Raw genomic sequence first — 27,120 nt, 5'->3', positions numbered from 1 at the left:
CCTGCTTGTGATTCTAAAGAAGGCCTTTCAAGCAACCACACATGCTGAATTTCTGAAGAGGTTGAGCTCTCACTGTTTATTTTTAAATCAGAAATGACATTAGAAGTAGTTGCTGGACTCCTCGGCTAGCCCACCAAAGCCTCCAGTCACTCATACTGTATTATAGTAATAGAGTAGCGTCTTAACTACAGCCAGCATGCATTTATACATCGGTCCAGGAGGAACGTGCATCCTGGGTCCCAGTTAGAAATGCCACGGACATGTTTTCCCAGCAGCAACAACTCTTCCCAAAGCCATGTTGAAGGGTGGCGGGGGCAGAGTCCTGGGTAGAGGGCTCGGAAGTTTTAAAGATTTGTCAGCGGACAGCAGTGCTCTCTGCACTGTAGAAGAGTGAATATCTGTTGCCCGAGTACTTCCTGTTGGGACGAGGCGAAACCGACAGCCAGGGTCATCGGGAGCATTTCTGTACATGGATTGTGTTTGCACTGCATGGTCCTTGTGCACAAAATGTCCGTAAACATGACAGGAATTAGCATGCAATCTGCCTGGCCAAACCAACCCCTAGTTTTATCTCCTCGCTATCTTGGTTTTCTGGCATTTAGAGTTCAGGTGATTGCCAATGGTTTCTGGGATCCTGCATTGCCTTGTGGTCTTTGCCATTATAGCCCCATGCCCACAAGGAGGGAAGAAGTGGGGCAACTGGGAGTGGGCTCCCTTCACGAGCTGAAGAGTTCAACTCCTTGGTCTGCGTGGATGTTGTACAATTTCAGGGACCAGAGGAAGGCTCAGATTCCCTCTCTTTCCACCTCCCTTCTTTCGCTGCCCATTCCCGCCTATTGTACATCTCGCCTACGTAAAAATTTTGTTTTGCTCTGCCATTACAGGTAGTGCCTTTGCATGGTGAAGGCATGGGAGAAGGGGACACTGGTGCAAAATGATCCACCCACAGGAGATGCCAACAATGCTGTCGAAACCTTCCCTGAATTAAATGGGCTTGGGTACAGAGATGCCTGAGGAGGGCTGGGGTGGGAAAGAAGGCGATCCAGGCTGACCAACAACTTCTCAGGTTCCCCTTGGGCCAGTTCTGTTGTCTCTGCAGAGACAGACACAAATTGTTAGCTAGACGCTTCTCGTCCTCCCTGACTGTGTAGCATGAAGCACGTGGTGACTTCCTCCTAGTTTCCTGCTGCCATCTTAGGTTCACAGGAGAGATGCAACACGCCGGGGGCTCTGAATTGGGGGCCCAGATGACCTTGTTTCCCTCGGGCAGCCTGAGGGACAGATAGTTGTTTGTCCTAATTTTAAGTTATTGGCTGGTCCCCACATTGGAAAAGCAAGAACAGCCCGCCTGACTAAAAACATCCGTTGATTCTCAAATTTAGTGCATGCAAATGCCAGGGGCCTTGTTCAAATGAAGACTCCTCCCTAGATGATGTTGCTGAAAATTAAAAAGATGAAGATCACGATGAGCCTGGCTTGTGTTAGAACCCTACTGTGTGCTGAATACGTTTACTTGGACAACCACCCATGAGCCCGTCCTGTTACTGATCCCCTGTACAAGTTGGGAAACTGAGGCTCTGTAAAGTTAGATGATTTGCCCAAGTCCAACCCAACCAAATCCAAAGTTAGATGATTTGCCCAAGATTTGCTCCTAACCTCTTCAGTAGGTCTGAAGCTAGACCCAGGGATCTGCATTTTTCAAGCATCCTAGGGAGTCCTTGGACTCTGCGTTTGAGAACATTATACTGGACTTAAGCTGCACAGGGGGCAAGGACTGTGTCTATTGTGTTCACTCCTCCATCCCCAGGGCCTCAGCTGGGTGAGGAGCAGAACAGGTGCTCAGCTGGAATGGATGAGTATCGTTCTCTTCTAAGGAGTCCCCTGGGAATTTCAGGGCCTCCTGCCCAGTTCCCTGGGACTCGCCATTAAGTCATCAAGCTCAGAACATCAAGTTCTGACAACTGAACTTTAGTCTTATTGCCAAGGGTAATTCTGTTTCTGGTTTTTGCTCCCTAGATCCCTGTACCATTCCCTTGCCTCCTTAGTACCTTCCCTGCTTCTCTAGACCCCAGACCCTCCCTTGCTCTTATCAGTACTTAGGTTTTGAGGTCTGTCTTCAACCCAAGCCTGGCTGCTGGTATCCTCTTACCAGGGCCATGTTTTCCTGGTGTTGCTTGCTAGCCCCTTGTTTTGGGCTCTCCATCCAATCTCCCAGTGTCTGTTGGGACATCACGAGCCATATGCTGTTGTAGTTTTAGGTGTCAGGTTACACCTTCCAGACTGGACTTCCATCTCCTTCAGCTGCATTCTTTTCCCATAGTAGCCAATTCTTGCTCCTGAGCCCGTCCACCTCCCAGCCTGCTAGTCTTGGGGGGCAGTCTATCAGCTCTGCTCTAAGATGGTGAGATGACAAAGCTCTTGGGCGCTGAAATGGGCATGTTAGGGTTTAAGTTTTGGCCTTTAGGCAAGCACTTTAACTCTCAAAGCCTTGGTTTACTCATCAGTAAACTGGATATGATGGCCATAGCCTCACGCTTAGTGGTCACCCTTACTGTGAAGATTAAATGGGATTGTATATATAAGATGCTAGCATTATGGCGGCCGTGTGCTAGCAGTGTTTAAATTATTATGGGACACTTTTCCATCCATCTTTAAATAAATTGTGGGTCTCATTTGACGATAAGTATTGTATATTAACATTTTATTTTGAATTTGCCCCCTCATTTTTGTGCCAAGACAAAGCCCACTTCTCACTTACTCAGAGGCCTGGCATGGCAGGTAGAACATAGTCTTGGGTTTCGTTCCGTGTGACCTTAGGCAACTCATTTAACCCCTCCGAGTCTCAGCTGCCACATAGTGTTTACTCACTGGGTTTGTTGGGATGATTTAATGACAGTGCTGGGAAAGCACCCCATCACAAGCCAATGGTGAGGCTTTTGTGCTGGCAGAGTAAAGCTGGGTTCCATTTGCACCACCTGACAAGTGCCCACAGCACCGTTGGACCTCTCAAGTGGTGACATTTATTGGAAATGTACCTGATAAATGGGTTCTTGCTTTGAAACCACATGAGTAAACTGTCCTAAGAACCACATCACACTTTTCATGCCAGGAATTTCTATGTATGTAATGGAGCTCCCCCGCCCAGCCCAATATTTCTTTGCATTACTCTGTACTTTGTTTTGTACACTTGTAATTAATTAATGATTTATTTTAATTACTTACATACTATCTGTCTGTCTTCTGCATGTTCCCATCAACTTCCTGAGGGCAGGGACCTTGTCTGTCCAGTTTGCTACTCCTGTGTTCCCAGCTGGGCTCATGAATACTTACTACCTCCCTGACACTGGAGGAGACTGAGCAGGCATCTGGTTTAATCTCTAGTTTACTACAGGGATTTTCTCTTCGTGGTTCCTGAGAACGTAAAGCAGCCTTCTTAGATGCTGCTCAGGTGGAATCTTGGAAGAACTGCTGGGGGCTCACAGTCTCCCCAGTTCTGGCTATTTCTGCCTCACCAGCCTTCCCTCGTAGCAGTGGATATGTTCAGCCTTTGGAGCGTCTTACTCCAGTGCCATCAGGAAATTCAACCGCCGCTAGTCACGTTGATACCTGTTTCTAAGACAGGGCCCACCAAAAATAGTAAGGTGAGGAAGAGAACTGGAGGTGACCAGGAATCACTGTAGAAGACACACAAAGCATCAAGGACTCTGGAAAGCTCCTTGAGGAGGAAGCTACTGGGCCTAAGACTGGAGAGTGAGAATGACTACCCTTTGCACTCTGTGCCTCTTAGATTGTATTCATCCATCTATCTGACCTTCCATACACGAAATTTGAATTTGAGTATCTACTGTATGCCAGAAACTGTGCTAACTACTGAAATAGAGTGTGAGCAAAACCAGACACTGTTCTTGTGACCAGTAGGTGGGACATACACTACTTAGTCACACTAGGGATGTGTAAGTGCTCTGAAGGAAAGAGCATTTAACGAAGAAACCTGACTAAGTGTGGGGAGCCCTGGAAGAAGCTTGTCTCTGCAGAAGTGGTATTTGAACTGAGATAAGACTAAGAAGCTAACATTTACCAGGTACTTTTTATGTGCTAGGCTCTGCTACAATGATTTTGACCTGATTTATGTATGTAAACTCTTGTGTCCTCCTAATGACCCTAAGGAATGAGGAACTGAGACATAGAGAGGTTTAGACCTTGCCCAAGGACATAACCACAGGCCACTGACAGAGCTGGAATTGGAACCCAGGGAGTCTGGCTCTGAACCACTTCTTCCTCCATCTAAAGGGTGGTGGGTGCTAACTAGGTGAAGAGGGGTGGGGAATGAAAGAACCACCCCCCCCACCCCCCAGGTAGAGGAACACAAGGACCAGACCTTGAAATGAGGGGAAGGGGTGGCTGCTGGGTGATTGCAGAAAGTCAATAGAGGGCAGAGAGTAAGGAGGAGACTGGAGGGAGAAGAAACAGGAGATGCAGGTAGATACCAAACCATGCAGGGCCTGTATCCCCTATTATGGATTTTACTTGCTGTCCTTAGAGCAGTGGGAAGCTCTTGAAGAATTTTAAGCAGGGAGAGGAGTGGTGGCATGATCAGATTTTCATTGTGGAAAGTGCTTTCTGAGGGCAGTGTGGAGAATGCATAGAGGAAGGCCAGGGTAGTGCAGGCATACTGTTCGGAGGCTGCTATGAGAGGCTGGTCACCTGGGCTAGGATGGTGCCAGTGGAGAGGTGTAAATATTTTGGAGAGAAATTTAGGAGGTAAAATTGCAGGTAAAGGGAAGGAGCTCTAGTCAAGCACTCAGCTGCTAACCAGAAGGTCAGTGATTTGAACCCACCAGCCACTCCTCTGAAGCAAGATGTGGCAGTCTGCTTCCTTAAAGATTACAGTCTTGGAAACCTTATGGGGCGGTTCTGCTCTATCTTACAGGGTCACTATGAGTCAGAATCAATTTGATAGCATCAGGTTTTGGTTTAAGGGCTAGAGCACTCTGGTAATTACTCTGGTAATTAAAATAACTTTTCCCCTTGGATGACTGGCTTAGTGGCAGGAGGGGACAGAAGGGGGAGGTAATGATCTTCCAAAGCCATTGGTTGATATTAATTATGGAGGGAGTAGTTATGCCTTCAGATCCCACAAGGATTTCTGTATCCTGAGGCCAGTGCTAATGGTACAGGAATATAGTATATGCTGTGTAGTCCTTTCTCCTCATTTGGGGCCTGAATCAGACACAGCATTTCTTGCCCTTTCTCTGCTACTCTGAGCCTTGCAGCCATAGTCAGGTCATGGCGTGGACCAAGGTCCTGGTTATGTTTGTACTCCAGACTTCGGTTACACTTACTTTGATCTTATCTCAGTTGCTGCTTTAGGTGAGTAAGACTTGTCCACTCATTTGCATGAGCTCAACCACCTTTCAGTGTTTATTGATGTTTCCATTTTGGGATTGTGTCTGATCCTGAGTGACTTCCTGGGTGTGGTCTCAGACTCTGGTTTCCTCCCACTTGGTAGGATGGGTTGAAACACCCTGTTGATGCTGCTCTGTGAAATCCGCCTGTCCACTAAAGGAGCTTCATAAATGTCAATCTTTCATTCAGTCTCTAAAAATGAAGCTTACTATCAAATGTCATAGAAATTTATTGGCCTCGTGGGCAGATTGATCCATTCACAGACCAGCGTCAAGTGGAATTGGCTGGGTTGAGTGTGAGGTCATTAAAAAGACAGGACAGAAAGAAAAGGCCAAAATGGATGTCAGAAGAGACTCTGAAACTAGCTCTTGAACGTTGAGTAGCTAAAGCGAAAGGAAGAATTGATGAAGTAAAGGAGCTGAAAAGATTTCAAAGGGTGGCTTGAGAAGACAGAGTAAAGTATTACAATGACATATGCAAAAACCTGGATGTAGAAAACCAAAAAGGAAGAACGTGATCTGCGTTTCTAAAGCTGAAATAACTGAAAAAAAAAATTAAAGCCTCGAGTTGGAATGTTGAAGGGTTCTGTGGTGAAAATATGAAACTACACAGGAAGCATCAAAAGAAGATGGAAGGGATACACGGGGTCACTGTACCAGCATTTCAAGATCCGTCCCATAACTTAGTGGTATTAAACAAACGAACAAACGTTTTTTGAATGTTTGTGGATTCTGTGGTTAAGAATTCAGACAGCATGGCAGGAATGTCTTGTCTCTGCCTCACAATATCTGGGGCCTCTGCTGGGAAGACGTGAAGGCTGGGGTGAATTGATGGGGGCAGGAATCATCTGGGGGATTCTTAACTCACATGCTTGGTGGCTGATGGTACCTATTGGCTTGCACTTTAACTGTGCACTCATCTAGAACACCTAGATATGGCCTCTACCTGTGGTCTGTCCATGTGGACTAGTTCAGGCTTCCTCACAACATGGCTGCTCGGTTTCAAGAGTGAGCATCTCAAAAGAGCACAGTAGAAATGAATGACCCTTTTATGATTTAGCAAATGAGGTCATTTCCACAAACTCTGTTGGTTGAAGTAGTCTCAAAGGTGCATTCATGTTCAAGGGAAGGGGACATAGTCTCCACCGCTTGAGCAGGGGAATATCAGGGTCATCTTGAACGAAGAGCATGTGGGATGGGAGATGAGGTAGTTAAGGTTGTGTGTCTGCTTGGCTGGGCCATGATTCTCAGTGGTTTGTCAGTTAGGTAATGATGTAGTTTGGCAGTTATGTAATGGGTAGAAGGAGACACAGAGCTCCATGATGTAATCTGATGTGATCCAGTCAGTTGTAAGGGGAGTTTCCTCAGGGATGTGACCTGCATTCAATATACATATGGACACTCTGGTAAAGCTTGCTCACTTGCTCTGGATCCTGCATTCGGCTTATCATCGTTTGACCTATGTTTACTGGGACTTGAGTCAGTGGCCTGCCCTATTGCCTGCCGATCTTGAGATTCATCAGTCTCTGCAGCCTGTGAGACAACAGCCTGCCATCTTACCTGCCAATCTTGGGTTCATCAGCCCCTGCAGCTGCATGAGTCAGGAGAAGCCTCCAACCTGACACCTGACCAGTGGACTTGGGGCGTGCCAGCCTGTACAGCCCTGTGAGCCATTTCCTTGAGATAAATCTCTCTGTCTATATATGTATATATGCTTCACTGGTTTTGCTTCTCTAGAGAACCTAGCCTAAGACAGAAGATATTATTATGGCCATCCTTACAAAATACCCACACCCAGCAATAAGGTTGTGCATTGGATGTCAAGAACGTGGTCATATCCCAGAGGACCATGGAATCTCTGATAGAAGCTAATCAGAGGTTCAGAGGGATCTTTTGAGTTCTGGGTTAAGTTTCAGTATTCGAATAGAATATCCTGAAGAGTAAACAGCTCATGGCTGTGGTATCATGGCATCTGCATGGCCATTTTATTTAATAAAAAATTCTGGTTTTTTGTCTACAAATAGCAGGTGACAATCTAAATAAGTCACATTAGTGATTTCAGACTTTTCCCTCAATGCACTATATTCACATCCCTTTAATAGCTTGTCTCAAAACCTCATCCAGCCACCCATCCATCCAACAACTCATCTACCCTTCCACCACCCTTGCATGCATCCACACTGGGCATTATGGCAGGAGGAGGGGTAGAAGAAGACACAGAGCTCAGTAGATCATGGCCTCAAGTAACTCTCGCTGTCTCTTGAGAGACATTCTTGTATAAGTAAGTAAGGGTGCTAAGGGGCTATTGAGGAGCTCTTTCCTGTAGCTAAACTCTACAAATGATGCCACACCCAGTACACCTGGGGCGGACTTGGGTTCCAATATCCTTGTGACTCTCCTCTCCCTTCCCTTCTGTTAGATATTGGCAGAGGCCACATTTGCTACCAAGTAGGCCAGTACCTTTGGGCTGGGAAGAATTGAGCTTGTGAAACCCAGTGAATATAAAACATACAGAACCAGCCTTATATCCTACATAAAAGATGAAGGGAAGCACGGAATTTTTATTATCTGTCTGATGACAGTTGGGTTGCAGCCCTCTTTGTTGATCAGCTTTTCTTTTAGCCGCCCATTGCCCTTTTACCCCAGAGCTATGCACTGCAGCTTGGGACTGTGTTACCATATGGACCTTTCAAGAGAGCGTTGCAGTTTTCCTTTCCAAAGCCGTGCTCTGGCCTACGGAGTCCTCCCCACCTGCTTCCAGCCACCCACCTTCTCTAGTGTGATGGCGGGGGATGTGGGCTGTCCCTGAGCTGCTGATAGGGACACGATCATTTTGCATCATTCATGTCCATGGATATTCAATCTCTTGCTGCTGTGGAGAGGCAACAGGGAGACGTGAGGGGCAAGCTGACACACGCAGGAGCCAGACACCAGCATCACTGTGACGCTGATGCTGAATGAATGAATGAATCGATCAATCAATCAAAGGGTACACAAGAGACACCACACAGAGGCAGTTTACACCAGTGATTTCAAATATTGTCTTGAGGTGAACAGATGGCCATTTTTGAGGGACTTTTGGGACATTATTTTAAACGTACACAGATTTGATTGCACTGAGTTGAATCACAATGAGCAGTGGTTTAGGTTTTTTTTTTTTTTTTAAGTGTTACGGAACAATTCTTAGAGCTCACTCTTTCCCTTACCCCACAAGCCTTATCATTTCCCACGCATAAGGCTTGGTGGTGGGGGGTGGGGGAAGCTGGTTTGGATTATTCAGTATTGGTTGAATAATGGCTAATTTAAAATCCTGTTGAGGGCAGAAAAGCAGGAGGGAGCTCATCCCCTTTGTTGCCATGTTGAACATGATGAGCCCAGGGCATTGTGTTTTCAAGGGGACATCACCAGGGTGGCAAGGGATCAAGTTCAAGAGTAGAGGCAGTGGGAGTTTCTCTTGAAACACTGAACTTTAGATTTAGTGGGTGTTTATTGAGGCCCTCTTAGGTTCAGAGGAGTCCTGGTGACGCAGTGAATAAGATCTCAGGCTGCTAACCAAAAAGGCCAGCAGTTCGAATCCACTAGCCGCTCCTTGGAAACGCTGTGGGGCAGTTCTCCTCTGTCTTACAGGGTCACTGTGAGTTGGAGTTGACTCTACGGCAGTGGTTTTTTTTTTTTAGTTCCTAAGTTAAAAATGTGTTGCTTTTAAAAATATTTCCTCCTCACACCAGCCATTTGAGAGATACTGTTAAATCCCTACATTTCTGAAGAGGAAAGAGAGGCTCAGAGAGGTAAAGTAATTTGCTGAAGGTCACACAGCTAGTAGCTCAAATTCATTCCCAGGGCTGCCAGAATCCAAATCCTAGGAGCTCAGAGGAGAAAGGTTTTCTTATGGAAAAGCCAACTCATGAAATGCTAATAAAAACAGGACTTTCTGTTAAGCTCTTGAAGTAATCCCATCTTTACACCGTCTCAGGTCTGCCCACATCCAGCCCCCACTCATGCTACCAACGTCTGTGTTCGCGGCATGGGAGTTTGGGCGGGTTCAGAGATTCTGACACAGATGCTTTAAGATACGAGCTTTATATTTTTGCAGAATCCACAGGGTGGTTCCTTCTGTGTGAAACATGAAAATGCCCCACTTCCTGTTGGCCATCTGGTTCGTACAGAAACTTGTCTTGCTGGTAACAGCCCTGCTTGGAACAAACCTACCACCTCCTTTTCTGCCGACAACACAGTCCACACACAAGCGCTGTCCAATTTGCCAGTCATTTAGCAAAACCTTTACTTTCTACTTGTGTGTTTTGCCCTGTGTGTTTGCGGGTTGCCAAGGGACTATTGTTTCCATATTTACAGCAAGCAGCAGGACTGTAACTTAGTTTTAGTGACAGACTGAAGATAACCAGCTGTAGTGCAGTATTCAAATTTGTACCATTACAAAAATATGTACTATTCATGAAACGAAAATTTCACATTATGTACTTCCTTTACATCTTGAAATAAAGAGCTGGGTATATGAAATGCAGTGAAGAACTATTTCTGCTTTTTAACAAAACTGAAAATTAGCATATTCAAAATCCTTCCTGGTGACTTACCTTTTTTAAAAAGTTAAAACACCTCTGTGTGTGTAAGTAAGCAGTATTTTAACATTAAGGAAATTTTCAAAGATGAAAAGTAAGCGACCTCCAATCCTGTCATGCTGTTGTGGTTAGGTGCCGTCAAATCTGTTCCGACTCATAGCAACCCCATGCACAACAGAACGAATCATTATCTGGTCCTGCGCCATCGTCACAGTCATTGCTGTACTTGAGCCCGTTGTTGCAGCCACTGTGTTGGTCCATCCCGTTGGGGTTCTTCTTTTTTGCCGACCCTCTACCTTATCAAGCATGATGTCCTTCTTCTGGGACTGGTCCCTCCTGGGATGGTGAGATAAAGTCTCTCCATCCTTGCTTCTCGGAGCATTCTGGCTGTACTTCTTCCAAGACAGATTGGTTCATTCTTCTGGCTGTCAATGGTATATTCAGTATTCTTCACCAATACCATAATTCAAAGGCATCAATTCTTCTTCAGTCTTCCTTATTTATTGTCCAGCTTGCATATAAATATGAGGCAATTGGAAATATCGTGGCTTCAGTCAGGTGTACCTTAATCCTCAAAGTGACATCTTTGCTTTTTAACTCTTTAAAGAGGTCTTTTGCAGCAGATTTTCCCAGTGCAATTATGTGTCATTTAATTTCTTGTCTGCTGCTTCCATGGGTGTTGATTGTGGATCCAAGTAAAATGAAATCCTTGACAACTTCAAACTTTTCTCTTTTTATCGTGATGTTGCTTATTAGACCAGTTGTGAGGATTTTTGTTTTCTTTATGTTGAGGTGTAATCCATACTAAGGCTATAGTCTTGGATCTTCGTCAGTAAGTGCTTCAAGTCCTCTTCACTTTCAGCAAGCAAGGTTGTATCACCTGCATATTGCAGGCTGCTAATGAATCTTCCTCCAGCCCTGATGCCCCATTCTACCGTATCCCCTTGTTCTGTTTGAATGACTGCCTCTTGATCTATGTACAGATTCCTCATGAGCACAATTAAGTGTTCCAGAATTCCCGTTCTTTGCAATGTTGTTCATAATTTGTTATCATCCACACAGTCGAATATTTTTGCACAGCCAATAAAACAAAGGTAACACCTTTCTGTCATGCTAATACAGCTCGTATCATTGCTGCCCTTGTAGTTCTTGTTTATAAGCTTATGTTTTCAAACTATTAATCAGTTTATATACCTTTTTTTGTTTTCGCTTATCACTGTTTTATTGTCATTTACTATTTTGTTATATAGTCTTTGAAATTATAATATTTGGTGGCTTTGCACACACAGGGATGGATTACCCAATAAGCAAGGTACACGTGGGCTTACTTGTGCTTATTTACTAATCTGTCGTGCACAGTTTCACCTGTTTTTCACCATGTGAAATTATTCACGACAGATTAGTAAGTAAGCACAAGTAGGCCATTGTGTACTTTGTTTACTGGTTAACGCGTCCCGTCCCTGCACACACACACCCCAGTACATCACACACCAGTGCCACAGTGAACATCTTAATGCACACATCTTGTTTCTTTTTTTGCTTGAGTTATTGCCTTAGTGTCATTCTCCTAGAATGGGAATGCTTGATCAAAGATGTGAACACAACTTGGTAAATATTGTCATATGACTGCTGAAAGGGTTGCACCAATGTGTAGTGCTCTGTATTTTCTTTGGGGTCCATGGGTGGTGCACACAGTTAAGCGCTCGACTACTAGTCGAGAGATTGGTAGTTTGAGCCCACCCCGTGGCACCTGGGAAGATCGGCCTGGCCATCTATTTCTGCAAGTTCACAGCCTTGAAAACCCTGTGGAGCAGTTCTCCTCTGACCGCATGGGATCACGATAAGTCAGAGTCGACTCAATGACAAGTGTTTTTTGTTTTTGTTTTTAAATTTCCTTTAAAAATTAAATTAACTGTGGAAGAACATTTTTCCACATATACTAAGTTCTGCTTTAATGCAACATAGATGTGCCTAAACATCACTGGGCTATGCAGAATTGTGCAATAAAAAAACCACAGGGCTTGTGGGGAAAACGGGGTTAGGACATGATACTCAAAATCGCTGTCAGTGAAATATAAAAAAAAAAAAAGCAGAATTTTGCATATGTTAAATGGCTAAGAAATACATAAATACTACGAAAATGTGGCACTTTACCTTGAAAAAGACCTGAAGTTGGCTTGTGAAAATGAGCGTGAGAAGGACTGCAGCTTGTAGGTTAGTGTGAAGCAGTGGCAGGAGGGTTATCTGAATCAGAAGGAAGGTGTGTCACAGCAGATGTGGATGGGTGTGGCCCATAACACGATGCACAGGTAGTTTGGTAGGTGTTTGAGGTGTGTGTCCGGACACATTTTGTATATTCCTAAGCTGTGCAATTCAGCTAGGTGCAGTTTTTGCATTTACCTACTATTGCTCGTGAGGCAGTGGTGGTTCGGTGGTAAAATTCTCACCTCCCGTGCAGGAGACCTGGGTTTGGTTCCCAGCCAAGGCACCTCATGTGCCGCCACCACCCCTCTGTCAGCGGAGGCTTGAGTGATGCTATGATACTGAAGAGGTTTCGGTGGAGTTTCTGGGTCAAGATGGAGTAGGAAGAAAGGCCTGGTGATTTACTTCCAAAAATCAGCCAGTAAGAACCCTGTGAATCACAACAGGCTGATCTTCAGTCAGTCGCACGAAGGGTGCGTGGCCAGGCAGCATTTGTTCTATGCGTGTCAGGTTGCCAGGACTCAGGGGCCAACTCGACAGCTAACAACTTAAACAACTCTTTCCTGCAGACAAAACTGTGCACAAGCAGATGAAAAATTTTCATTATACTAAAATTGTTCCCTTGTATATCAATTGCTTTGGAACAAATTTGTGTTTTCGAAACAAGCCCTTTCAAAACAAGGTATAGCAGACCTGACTGTACCTTTTCTGTCTGTTTTTCCTTTTGTTGGACTGGCATCTTAAGCTTCTATTCAATTTGCAAACAGGAGCTGTGTGGCCAGAAGAGCATTTTTCTTTGTATTTAAAAATAGGCATGTAGATTTATAATTGCATCATCTTACTTTTTAACAAATAAGGATTCCATCCATTTTACTTTATAATAAAGATTTCATTCATAACAGATTTCTGTGTTCCATCTTCATACTTTGCAACCTAGAACAATCTGAGCTACAAAATGAGCTTCTAGTACTTTCCATTTATAAATTAAAACTCCTTCCTTTTATTTATTTACTTTTTTTTTTTTTTTAATGGGCCTGTTTAATCTTTGGCTGAAGGGTGAACCTCAGGTGTGATCTCAGTACTGAGTTAAAAGGGTGTCTGGGGGCCATATTTTCGGGGTTTCTTCAGTCTTCAGGCCAATAAGTCTGGTTTTCTTTTTTGTGCATTAGAATTTTATTCCACCTTTTTCTCCAGCTCTGTCCAGGACCCTCTATTATGATCCCTATCAGAGCAGTCAGTGGTGGTAGCCAGGCACCATGTAGTTGTGCCAGACTCAGTCTGGTGTAGGCTGTGGTAGTTGTGGCCCATTAGGCCTTTGGACTAATCATTCCCTTGTGTCTTTGGTTTTCTTCGTTCTTCCTTGCTCCAGACAGGGTGGGACGAGTGGAGTATCTTAGATTGTTGCTCACAAGCTTTTAAGACTCCAGATCCTACTCACCAAAGTAGGATGTAGAACATTTTCTTTATAAACTATGTTTTACCAATTAAGCTAGACGTCCGCAAGACCATGGTTCCCAGCCCTCAGCCCAGCAGTTCAGTCCCTCATGGAATTTGGATGTGTCTATGAAGCTCCCATGACACTGCCTTGGTCAAGTTATGCTGACTTCCCCAATATTGTGTACTGCCTTACCCTTCACCAGAGTTACCACTTGTCTATTATCTAGTTAGTGTTTTTGCCTTTCTCGTGACCATCAAAGATTGTTTCTTTCTGTGTGTAAACCTTTGCATGAGTTTTTATAATAGTGTTCTCATACGATATTTGTCCTTTTGTGATTGACTTTTGTCACTTAGCATAATGCCCTCCAGATTCATCTATGTAGTGAAATGTTTCCCACGTTCATCATTATTCTTCATTGCTGCATAGTATTCCATTCTGTGTATGTATCATAAAAAAAAATCTTCATCTGTTGATGGGCACTTAGGTTGTTTCCATCCTTTCGCTATTGTGAATCATGCTGCAGTGAACATGGGTTTGCATATGTCTATTCATGTGACGGCTTTTACTTCTCTAGGATATATTCCTAGGAATGGGATTACATTCCCATCAGTGGTGCATAAGAGTTTAGGCCTCTCCAACATTTGTTATTTTCTGTTTTTTGAATCGTGCTAGTAATGTTGGGGTGAGGTAGTATCTCATTGTAGCTTTGACTTGCATTTTTTTAATGGCTAGTAGGAGCCCTGGTGGCACAGTGGTTAAGAGCTACAGTGAGCTACAGCTACTAACCAAAAGGTCAGCAGTTTGACTCCACCAGCCACTCCTTAGAAACCCTATAGGGCAGTTCTGCTGTGATCTGTAGGGTCACCATGAGTTGGAACTGACTTGATGGCAGTGAGCTTGGTTTTTTTGGTTTAATGGCTAGCGAGCACAAGCATTTCCTCATGTGTCCTTTAGCCTCCTGAATGTCTGCTTTGGTGAAGTGTCTGTTCTATTTACTCATTTTTTAAAGTCTGACTACCAGCTAACATAATACTTACTGTTTGCCTGTTAGGTACACTAATTCCCTTTGTAGTTGAAAAGGAAAAATTAAGTTTTCTTCTTGAAGAGAATCCTCTCTCAACCTCATCCTCTTGAGGGAGGGGTGAGGCTGTACCAAGATATTCGGCCCTCCGTATCCACAGGTTCTGCATCCAACCAACTGCAGATTGAAAATATTCAAAAAAGGAAAAAAAAAAAATACAAAGAAAGTTCCAAAAAATCAAAATTTGAGTTTGCTGCACACCAACCACTCCGCTGAATCCACGCCAATGAAGTGATGTGTAGGCATACCCTGCTGTAGCCTCCCCCCATTTCACAGGTCCTCAGTCTCTCTCCAGCACTCATTTGAGCGTTGTTCACCTCGTGTCTCCTCCATTCCCTACATGTGTTGTGTGCACCCTTTGTTTTTGTGAAAAAAATGGCTCCTTAAAAGCAATTAAGTGGTCAAAGTAATCCCTCAAAGGCTAAGTGTGAGGGGTTGAGGAGAGTGAGAGGAAGGAGTTGAAGGCTAGTAAGGGATGGTTGGCTAGCTCTGTAAAGCACTATAGCCACAAGAACTTTAAGATCACAGGAGAATCGGCCTGTGCTAGGGTTCAGATAAGCCTCATTCCCCTAACTTTATGGGTCTGTCTCTCTGAAGTGCTGGGCTCAGCCATTCTGTCACAAATAGGAATTTTTTGTACAAACAGGGACTTAACAAACCAGGAGAGGGTTATGACTTCCGTGTTGGGTCTCAGGACTCAGAATGATACCATTAAAGGGCCTGGATTTTGGTGACATCATCCTGAAGCATCTCTCTGTTCTAGCCTGTTTGACGCTGCTTCCCAGCCAAGGCATTTTAAATCATAGAACCTGAAGGAACTTCTTAGAGAGTATATTGGTCAAGGTTTTTCACGTTTGATTGTTATTATTTAAAGACACTTGTGTTAGCAGCAAATGAAGTACAGGCAGTCCCCAGATTAGAAAGTCCAATTTACATACATCCGGCAGTTACGAACTAGCTCCTATAAAGCCTGTATAAAAATTCAAGTATTATACAATGGTTTGTAATAACAAATGGGCTCTACTTTGCAATGTGCATCAAAATATTATTACTGTATTAGTGTGTTAAAAATATTTTATTATATCTGGAAAGTGTTTCTTTAATTTTTTTATGTATAGAAAGGTACACTATATACTATATGCTCAGGCAAACATTTGACTAACTGATGTTAGATACAACTGTATCTAGCTATTCTGACTTCCATACAAATTTGACTTAAAGACAGGTGTAGGAATGGAACTCCTTCGTAAGCTGAGGACTGCCTTTATCAGGCAGAAGCTCAATATTTAGCTTTAATCCAGGCGGAGTAGCTCTGCGTGAATTGAGTTGGAGGTGGGGAATTCACGGGCCCCCTCACCCCTGAAACATCTGCCTGCTACATCTCCATCAAATCAAAAGACTTTCCAGAACACAGGCTGGAGCCCACTGACTGCTTCCTTTTAGGCCTTTATTTCATCAGGGAGGAGATAGATCTGAAGGTGCGATTTATCTGAATCCCTTGGTGAGGTAGTTGCAGAACAGCCCTTCCAACACCTGTCTCTGCCCTCTGGGAACCAGAGCCCAGGCTCTTTCTGTGTCACTGTGACGAAGATTTCCAATTGCCTGGACTGGCTTGTGAGACCCTGCAGCCCCAAACTTACTTTTCCCCAATGGTGAGCTGTTGGGGAAATGGTGATAGGGAAGATGGGGTCTTGCCCTGGAGGTATGCACAACCCAGTGAGGGAGGCCAACAAGAAGGCTCCTAACTGGAGTATGGTCATGTCAGTCCTGGACCAGGGGGACCGTCAGCCCTCACGTTCCCCAGTTTCTCCATCTGCCACGACCCATTGAAGGGCTTCTCTCTCATCAGAGTTCTGAACATGTTCTCAAAGGCCTTGCATGGTCTTGCCCCTACCTACCTGTATGTTCCATGAGCATGGGGACCACACTTGCTTTGTCTCACCCTTGCACCTCCAGTGTCCAGCATGTGTGCCTGGCTCATGAAAAGCAATAAATATTTGTTGAATCAATGAATGAGTTCCATCTTTTATATCAACTCTGAGAGAATAGTTTGGCAAGTGTTCCTTTCTTTTCTGTTCTCTGGAAGACATTGTGTATAATTGGTATTATTTTTTCCTTAAGTGTTTGATAGAATTCATCAGTGAAGCTATCTGGGCCTAGAATTTTCTTTGTCGAAAGGCTTTTAATACAAATTCAATTTTTGTATGTATATATATGTATATATATACATATATATATATGGGATTATTTAGGCTCTCTATTTACTCTTGAGTGAGTTTTGGTAGTTTGTGTCTTTCATCTCTTTGGTTCATTTTATCTCAGTTGTCAAATTCATGGGCATTATTATTATTTTTCCATTATTATCTTTGCATATCTGTGGAAACTCTATGGATGTCCACTCTTTCATTCCCTTTATAAGTAATTTGTGTTTCATGGGTTTGTTTTTTGTAAGTGTGATAGATGTTTATCAACTTTATTGTTCTATTCAAAGGACCAGCTTTTGGTTGACCAATTTTCTCTATTTTGTAATTTTTAATTTTATTTATCCTTTATTATTTTCTTCCTCCTGCTTGCTTTGGATTTAATTTGCTCTTCTTAGTCTCTTAACATGGAAGCTTAATTACTTATTTCAGGCTTTTCTTTTTCATGTAAGCATACCAACCAACTACAGTGTTATAAATTTCCCTCTGAACACAGCTTCACTTGTCTTCCACAAATTTTGTTTTTTTGTGTTTACATTTAGTTCAAAATATTTTTAATTTTCCCTTAAGACTTCTTCTTTGACTCATGGACTACTTAGAAGTATGTGGTTTAATTTCCAAATATTTGGGGGAGATATCCAGATACATTTTTGTTATTGATTTGTATTTAATTCTGTATTGGTCAGAGAACGTACTTGGTATGATTTCTATTCTTTTGAATCTGTTAAGGTTTGTTTTATGGCCCAGAGTAGGATAAATGGTACGTGTGCACTTTAAAGTAATGTGTATTCTGGTGTTTTTGTTTGGGGTCTTCTAGAGATGTCAGTTGGGCCAAGTTGATTCATAGTGTTTATAAGGTATTCTGTATCCTTACTGATTTTATATCTACTTGTTCTATTGATCACTGAGAGTGTATATCCCAAAATATCATACAAACAAGATCACAAAATATCAGCCTTTTGGGCCTGATTTCTTTCATTTAAGAAAATGAATTTGAGAGTCATTCATGTTATTGTGTGAATCAGTAGTTCCCTTCTGTTGCTGAGTAGCATCCCATTATGTGGACAAGTTTCAACTTGTTCATCTCTTGGCTTGTTGAAGGATATCTAGGTTATTTCTAGTTTTTGGCAGTTATGAGTAAAGCCACTAGAAACATCCACACACAGGTTTTTCTGTGAACTTAATTTTACAGTTCACTTGGGTAAATACCTGGGCGTAAAATTATTGGTTTGGATGGCAAGTATATGTTTAATTTTAAAAGAAGCTGCTAAAACTCTTTTCCAAAATGCCTGTACCAGTTTGTGTTCCTACAAGCAATAAATGAGAGTTTCCTGTTTCTCAGCATCCTTGTCAGCATTTGGCATTGTCACTATTTTCTTTTTTTAACCATTCTCATAGGTGTCTCATTTTAATTTGCATTTCCCTAGTGTCTAATGATGATGACGATCTTTTCATGTGCTTTTTTGCCATCTGTATTCTTCTTTGGTAAAATGTCCGTTTAAAATTTTTGCCTGTTTGTTAATTGGGCCATTTGATTGCTTATTGTTGAGTTTTAAGAGTTCTTTATGTATTCTGGATACAAATTATGGATACGTGATCTGCAAGTGCTTTTCTATGTAAGTCTATGACAGAGGAAAAGTGCTTAATTTTAATAAAGTACAGTTTATCAATTTTTGTCTTTTATTAATTGGGCTTTTGGTGTCATTTCTAAAACCCCATTGCCAAACCGAGGTCATAAAGGTTTTCTCCTCGCTTTTCTTCTACAAGTTTTATAGTTTTAGATTTTATACTTAGATCTGTGATCTGCCTTTTTCTTTTTTTTAATTTTATTGTGCTTTAGGTGAAAGTTTACAGGGCAATTTAGTTTCTCATTCAAAAATTTATACACAAATTATTTTGTAACATTGGTTGCAGTCCCCGTATCAGCATTCTCCCCCTTTCCCTTTCCATTCTCCGTGTCCATTTGTCCAGTTTTCCTGTCCCTTCCTGCCTTCTGGTCTTTGCTTTTGGGTTGGCATTGCCCATTTGGTCTCATATACTTGATTGAACTAAGAAGCACGTTCCTTACATGTGTTATTTTTTGCTTTATAGGCTTGTCTAATCTTTGGCTGAAAAATGGACTTTGAGAGTGGCTTCACTTCTGAGTTAGGGGGGTGTCTGGGGGCCATAGTCTTGGGTGGTTCCACCAGCCTCTATCAGATAAGCAAGTCTGGTCTTTTTTGTGTGTGTGTGTGAATTTAAACCTTGTTATGCATTTTTCTCCTTCTCTGCCCAGGATCTTCTATTGAGATCCCTGTCAGAGTGGCCAGTGGTGGTACCTGGGTACCATCTAATTCTTTTGGGCACAGGCTGGTGGAGACTGTGGTTCATGTGGTCCGTTAGCTCTTTGGACTAATACTCCTGTCTTTGGTTTATTTCATTCTCCTTTGCTCCAAATAGTATGGGACCAGTAGATGTATCTTAGATGGCAGCTCTCTAGCTTTTAAGACCCTAGGCACTGCTCAGCAAAGTAGGATGTAGCACATTTTCTTTATACCAGATGTTACGCTCATTGACCTGAGGCCATGGTCCCCAGCCATCAGCCCCAGTAACTCAGTCCCTTGAGGTATTTGGATGTGTCTAGGAAACTTCTAAGACTTTGCCTTGATCAAGTCATGGTGACTTCTCCTATATTGTGTGTTGTCTTTCCCTTCACCAAAGTTAACACTTGCCTACTCTCTAGTTAATCATTTCCCCTCCCCATCCCTCCCGTCCCTCACAACCGTTTTTTTTTTTTTTTTTTTTTTCTGTGTGTAAACCTTTTCTTGGGGTTTTATAATAGTGGTCTCATGCAATATTTGTCCTTTTGTGATTGACTTATTTCAATCAGCATAATGCCCTCCAGATTCATCCATGTTGTGAGATGTTTCACAGATTCATCATTATTCTTTATCGTTTCGTACTATTCCATTGTGTGTATGTACCATAGTTTTTTTTATCCATTCATCTGTTGATTGGCACTTAGGTTCTGTAACCCACCTTGAGTTAACTTTTGCATGAGATGCTACTTATGTGTTGTACTTTTTTTCAACCCCACAGAAAGTTTTGCCTTTTAATAAGGGAGTTCTGATATTTAGTTTTTTTTTCCATAAATAATGAATTTGATCTCATTTCTATTTCTTATTGTTTTTGGGTTTTTATCCTTTAATGTTGTTTCATTTTTAAAATGTCTTTTGCAGTATGGACCATATTTCCGTCCTTCCATTTAATTTTAAATGTGTATTTTCTTTTTTATAATTTTGATATGTTTTTTAAACTTTATTGAGGTGTGATTTATATACAATAAAATTCACACATTTTAAGTGTAAAGGTTAACTCTTGACAAATGTGTGCACCACCACCTGAGTCAAGATATAGAACATTGCACTGCTATCTCCTGAGAAAATTTCCTCGTGGCCTTCGCTGTCAACCTCTCCACCCCACCTGATCTCTCCATCCCAGGCAACCACTGGTGTGCCTTCTATCGCTGTAGATTAGTGTTGCTGGTATATACTCTTTTGTGACTGGCTTCTTTCATTCATCATAATGCCTGTGATTATCCCGAGTCGCTCAGTGTATCAGTAGTTCATTCCTTTTTATTTCTGAGTAGTATTCCATTGCAAGAATATACTACATTTTGTCTATTTATTCACGTGTTGAAACATTTCCTTTTTTTTCAGTTTTTGTCTATTATGAATAAAAGTTCTACAATCATTTGTGTATATGCCATTTTATGGACTTGTTTTCCTTTCTCTAAGATAAATAACTGTGTTTTAAAAATACACATGAACATAAGTTTTTCTAGTTAGAGAATGTAAGAATCATACAGTGAGTTTTGGCCCCCTTTTATCTAAGACGACTTCCTATCTTTGTTGTCTTAACCTGACATTTGAAAATAACATTATTTTAACTTTCTATTTTTGCATTATATATACAAGTAATCATTTGAGACTCACTTTATATTGCTTTCAGTTTTATCACAGTCATAGTAATTACTTAGACTTTCGATATTAATTTGGTATCTTTTTCTGTTCAGCATTAATCCTAGGATGTATACTTATTTCACCTTCTTGAGTTTTAAATTTTAAAATTTAGGTTTAAAATTATTTGGAGCCTGTCTGAAGCCCCTCTTTTTAAATGGATGGCGTCTACATTTTATCCTGACATATGAGCTGTCTTTCTCTTTACTTTTCCTCTGAAGGACCGCTTGACTGGTTATAAAGTTCTTGAGTTCTTCAGATTGTGTACTGGCATTTACCGTCAACTGAAGTCTTCCAGATTTTTGTTCCTACCATTTTGGTGGGGGGAGGGTTGGGGCGTGAGGATGGGAGTTTAATTTTCTTTAATTAAAACTTTTGCAAGGATAGAGATAAGGTTGATGTACTATCAATCTTCCTTGCCCTCTGTGTCTGAGTTCTTTTTCTGACCCACAGTCAGGACATACAGAATTCTTCTATTATGCCTTGATTAATGTTTCTACCCCATTTTGATGTTTCCCTCTGCCATCCTTATATTGGTTGGATCTCTATAAACTCTCCCGGATGCCTATTCTCATTCTCCTTAATGTTTCTTTAAAATCCATGTGTCCTTTTCTTCTGCACTGTTGGAGAACTTCTCAAGCGTGCTGTCTACATCACTGATTCGATGTTGTGCATGTTGATTTTGTCTTTTCCTGGTTCCAACGGGAATTTTATTTCTTTGTTTGCATTTTTTCTTTGGTTTTCTTATATCCTTTTTTATGTAAATGAATCCTCTTTCATTTCAGCTTGTCTCTCAACGTCCTGATTTTCATTTCATCGTTTACCTCTCTCTCTGTCTTTTAAAAACAGAAGTCGTATTTTCAGTAGTCTTTTTGAAAACACAACACAAGTGACGTCCAAAAATAGTAGTAAATACTTTCCATTAGTATGATTTAACTCAGAATTTTTAGTTGTGATCATGTTCTTAAATGCTTTGGAAATTTTTACAGATATGTTCTATGATGATGATGATGTTGCGAGTTTTTCTTTGTATGTTCTTGATCAAAGAGAGGTGTATCTAGGTATGGTATTAACAACAGAGTGGGTATGTGAATTCCTCTTGTCACTTCTCATCTATTTTTTTTGTAACTAAGGTGAAATTTATATAACATGCTGTAAAAATGGCATGGGGGCAATGTCTGACCTCCTCCAACCCCACAAGGGGGTAGGAGAACAAAGATCAACAGCTCAAGGCTGATTCTTATGAGACAGAGGTCAGATTTGCCTCCTCTCTCCACCATCTCTACCAGTTCTGACACTAACTGACTCCCATAGCACTCTCTACTGGGTTCGGTAATTCATTGCAATGGCCACACAGAACTCACAGACCATAGTCACAATTATGGGGTTTATCAGGGAAGTAACAGGTACAGTTCAGGTACAGTTCAGGCTCAAGGACACTCAGGATTGTTCTTCTATCAGGATAGCCTCTCCCCAGCCATACTCGAAGGCATACCTCTCCCTGGCCCTCAGTCTCTGTCCATAGGCACTCAGCGTGTTCTTTTGTGGGTGGGGAGGACTACTGTGCCATCTTTCGCAGCTGGGTTTCTGCTCCTTGGTCTTTCCTGTTGGCCTCCCTTTCTTTGGTCGTGGTGGGTTCTCTTTTAAGGCAAAGCTGACCAATCCCCTTGGTAGGCCACAGTTTCCCTATCACATAATCACCTGGGTGGGAGTTACAAGACCATGGCTAGAAAGGCCACACACAAAAGTAATTAATGTCCTGCACATACAGTCAACCATTTTAAAGTATACAATTCAGTGGCATTTAGTGCAGCCACAATACTGTGCAACCTCTCTGTAGTTTCAAAAGTTTTCCATCATCCCTGAAGAATACCTCTATCCATTAAGTAATCACTCCCTGTTCCTGACTCCCCTATACCCTGGCAACTACTAATCTGTTTTCCATCCCTATGGATTTTGCCTGCTCTGGATATTTCATTTAAAAAAAGGAATTATACAATGTGTAACCTTTTATGTCTTAGCGTGTTTTCAAGATTCAGTCAAGTTGTAGCACATATCAGTACTTCATTTCTTTTTATGGGTGAACAATTTCCATTGTATAGATATACCACATTTTATTTATCCACTCATCCATTGATGGATGTTTGGATTGTTTCCGCTTTTTAGCTATCATGAATAATGCTTCTATGAAAATTCATGTTCAAGTTTTTTTGGGTGGATGTATGTTTTCATTTCTCTTGGATACATAACTAGAAGTGGATCATATGGTAGCTCTGTGTTTAACTTTTCGAGGCGCTGCCAAAATGTTTCCACAGTGGCTGTACTAGTTTACATTCCCACCAGAAATGTACGTGAGTTCCAATATCTCCACATTCCCAGTTACGTTATATTACATTTTTTTAGTTTATAGCCATCCTGGTGGGTGTGAAGTGGTACCTCATTGTGGTTCCCCTTGTCACTTGAATGCTGCGGAAGCCCCCCCAGTCAGGTCCTCGCCAGGAGACTACCTTGATTTACATGGCTCTGAGCCAAATTTCTTGGGTTTGGCAGCCATTTCACTAGAGCAGTTGCACAGGATGGAATGGGAAAAACCTTTTGTTATTATTACCTTGTTCTCTGACTTGGACATCTGAAACAGTCACAGTGTTGTAAACTAGAAACTGCCCATACCAGGCTGCTCCCAGAACCTGTCCTGTCTTTAGCCCTCCTGAGGACTTCATATCTGTGCCCATTCGCCTCCAGAGGAGTTATCCCAGGATGTGAAAAGAAGGCAGAATGAGAGGTCATTGTGGACACGGGGTTTGAGGTCCAGTGTCAGGGGAACGAACTATGTTTCAGTCTAAGGATGGCAGCTTTGGTGTGTGTATGCGCGGACAGCAGGAGTGGATAGCCTCTTCTTCCTTTATTCTTTTTTGGCCTTGCTCTTTGCTTGCAGAGGTCAAGACATGCACTAGCATCTTAAGTTTCTAAACCCATCCCAAGCATTTTAGAAGCATTCCTTCAAGAGGCTGGCAAATCTTGGAATGGTAATCTTGGGTTCAGAGCTATTGTAATTTTGTATACCATCTCGGACAGTTTAGTGAGAAGGTGGGTAGGAAATACGATTGACGATTAGTCTGATGCTGTTTGAAGCAATGAAGAATTAAAGCAGAGGGGAGCAAGGCCCACATGGCTTGCTAGGGGATGAGTTGAAAGCAGAGAATTGGACCTTGTGTCTTGAAGTCCTTTGGGATCCATGAGGAATTTTTATGCAGTTCAGAGTTAGTATGGCCTGGTGATTAAGAGAATGGGTTTTCTTAATCAGATTGGGTTCAAATCCCACCTCTGCCCTTATCACCTTTGGAGTTTAGTTGAGCTACTTAATCTTTCTGGGCTGTAGTTATTTCACTGTATATGGGTTAGGAATACCTACCTCATTGGGTTGGTGTCAGAAGAAAAGGAAATGGAAGGAGTGTATGCTCAGTATTTAGTCTTGTGCCTGCCTTAAAAAAGCTCAGTAAATGTTCCTAGTTATTATTATTATGTACAACATAGTACCTGCTATATAAATGTTCAATAAATGCTGCTTCTGCTACTGCTGGTCCTTTTCCTTCTCCTTCTTTTCCTCTTCCTCCTCCTTCTCCTCCCTTTTGTTCCCCTTCTGTTCTTCTTCTCTTCCTCTTTGTCTTCCTCTTCTTTCCCTTCTCCTTCTTCTCGTGATGATGATAAGTAAGCAGGGAAAAACCCACACCAAATTGGTCTTTAAAAGTCTGAGTCTACTTTGGTGCAATGAAAAGGATAAAGATCTTTGGTGAAAACTTGCAATGCAGTTTCAAATGAGAGTAGGTCTCAAATGGACAGGGGATGATACCAGGTGGATGTGGTGCTGTGTAGCCTTCATGGAAAGGATCTTGTGCTTTTAGTTCAATTCAGTGATGTCCTAATATCAACCATCTTTCTTGACCGCTCCTGGAAGTGCCGACTTCAGGCATCAAAGGATTCACCCATGGTCAGAGCTGGTGCCTCTGTCCTGAAGGTTTTGTGCTATTCTTGTTGCCTGGGACTAATTTTCTTCTTCTCTCTCTTCTCTGGCTCTCTCATCTCGTATCCCAGGTTGAAAGGATTGTAGACAAGCGGAAGAACAAGAAAGGAAAATGGGAGTATCTGATCCGCTGGAAAGGGTACGGGAGCGCGGAGGACACGTGGGAGCCGGAGCACCACCTCTTGCACTGTGAGGAGTTCATTGACGAATTCAATGGGTTGCACTTGTCCAAGGACAAGAGGCTCAAGTCGGGGAAGCAGCCCAGTGCCTCCAAGCTCCTGCGTGACAGTCGAGGGCCATCGGTCGAGAAGCTCTCCCACAGACCTTCAGAATCAGGAAAGAGCAAAGGGACTTCCCATAAACGGAAGCGAATAAACCCTTCCCTTTCCAAGCCGAAAAAAGGGTATTCCACAAAGCCCCCTGTGGGAGGTGACAGGGCCACTAAGACTGTGTCTTATAGGACTACCCCCAGTGGTTTGCAAATCATGCCCCTGAAAAAGGCCCAGAATGGGATGGAAAATGGGGACGCCAGCTCCGAGAAGGATGAGAGGCACTTTGGAAATGGGTCCCATCAGCCTGGCTTGGATTTGAATGACCATGTTGGCGAGCAAGACATGGGTGACTGTGACGTGAACCATGCAGCACTGGCTGAGAACGGGCTTGGTATGTGGCTTTTCTTTCTCTTGGGTTTGGCCCTGGCCATGGTGGACCAGGGATACTGTGTGCTGCCTAAGGAAATGCATATGATCCTTCCCCCCACCCCCGACTCTTAGCTAGCCAGTAATTCTCCCTTCATCTCTCTTACCTAGGGCCATGTGGACTTGGTCATATGCCCACATTGGTGACAGACACCTATGCATGTGGGGAGGCCAAGCCACTGATGCACCAGCCGAGCTCTGTAATGAGTCTGAAATTCCTGACTGCGCTTCAAGACACCCAAAGCCATGGTAACCATTCTAGAGACCCTTCTTCGGGTCAGCTCCAAGCTCTCACCCACTAGCACCGGAGCCTTGTATCCCAAGGGGGCCAGTGCCTTACGGGGTAACCCAAACACTCAGAGTCCTAGTATTCAATCCCAACATGCCCCCAGGGGTGCAGTCCAGAGAGACGGGTCTGGGTAGGGGTTTGGTGCTTCTCCCCAGACCCGGTTTAGACCTGGAATTATCCAAGCCAGTCCATCAGCTGGAGCCTCATCCCTTTGTCTATGGCTAAGATGGGTGACCTATGTGGTTGCCTGATCCCCTCCTGTGCAGATTCTTTTTGTTTGCATCTTTTATTCTATCCTGAGAGCAACACAAAGCTTATGCATTTCCCCTCTCTTTCCTAAGTCACCTACTGGCAAAATTAAGAAAAGAGAAGACATTGGCGAAGGCCATTCAAGCTCCCAAACCTGACATTTCCTCATAGTCAACTTACTCCTAAACTGAGCCCTTCATGGCCTGACCTTTCAGGTTGGCGAATACACCAGTTATATCCACGCCCTCATTTCTCAAATACCTGTGCCCCAGCGTCTACATGGAGCCGCCGGGGCCCTAAGCCTTGGCGTGTTAGGAGTCCCTGAGTGAGTGTGGATGACCCCCTTCAGCAGAGCAGGGCATATGGACCCTGGTTGAGGTTGGAGTGCTGAGCGAGTCAGACTGGGAATGCTCAGGGAAGCACAGAGAAGTCTGGTGATGTCAGAGTGAGGTGTGCTTGGAGCAGGCTGCGCCGGGATTGCCTGATGTCTTCAGGGACTCTTGCCGGGGAATCCAAGCAATCTGCTTCTAGGTTCCTCTTTCTCCATAGAGAGGAATTTCACCAAAACAGGACTGATTCAGCAGTCGTTGCCCCAGATTGACGCTGGTTTCCGTCTGGGGATCCCTGATGCTGACATGACTGTGCCTGCGAACATATGTAGACGCTGTTTGTTTTAGAAATCCATCTCTTGGGGAGAAGTGGGCTTGTGTAAATGAGAGCCTGCTTTTGATGTTTCTCTGACAGCTTCCAGCCGCAGACACGCTCCCTGGCTCGGGGAAGGTGGCTGGGGAGCTCCGGAGGCGCCTTGGGTGCTGGCGGCAGGAGCCTAGGCTCAAGTCTCTGCATTTTGTCTGTGAGCAACCCCGTGCCCCGCTCAGAGTGTGTGTGGCTGCCCAGGAGTAAGGGAGCCTGTGAGAGAGGCCTGAGGAGGGTATGCGGACTATGGCTGGCAGCCTGCACA

The 27,120-nt window shown here is 43.1% G+C and overlaps 1 protein-coding gene across 3 annotated transcripts in view; it reads left to right on the top strand.

Annotated features, from left to right (window-relative positions):
- CDYL2 (chromodomain Y like 2) overlaps positions 1–27,120 on the top strand; it is a 198,625-nt gene that overhangs the window by 98,568 nt on the left and 72,937 nt on the right. For 2 of the 3 annotated variants that reach the window (XM_049863649.1, XM_049863651.1), the window contains exons 2-3: positions 24,995–25,586; positions 25,733–25,870. In XM_049863649.1, coding sequence (XP_049719606.1) covers positions 24,995–25,586; positions 25,733–25,870 — 730 coding nt within the window. The remainder of the gene's footprint in view (positions 1–24,994; positions 25,587–25,732; positions 25,871–27,120) is intronic. The other variant, XM_049863650.1, reaches the window with a different exon arrangement.

Source organism: Elephas maximus, chromosome 21, assembly GCF_024166365.1.
Source record: "Elephas maximus indicus isolate mEleMax1 chromosome 21, mEleMax1 primary haplotype, whole genome shotgun sequence".
NCBI classification, from domain to species: domain Eukaryota; kingdom Metazoa; phylum Chordata; class Mammalia; order Proboscidea; family Elephantidae; genus Elephas; species Elephas maximus.
Note: the sequence above shows the minus strand (reverse complement) of the source record. Positions and strands in the feature narration are given on the sequence as shown.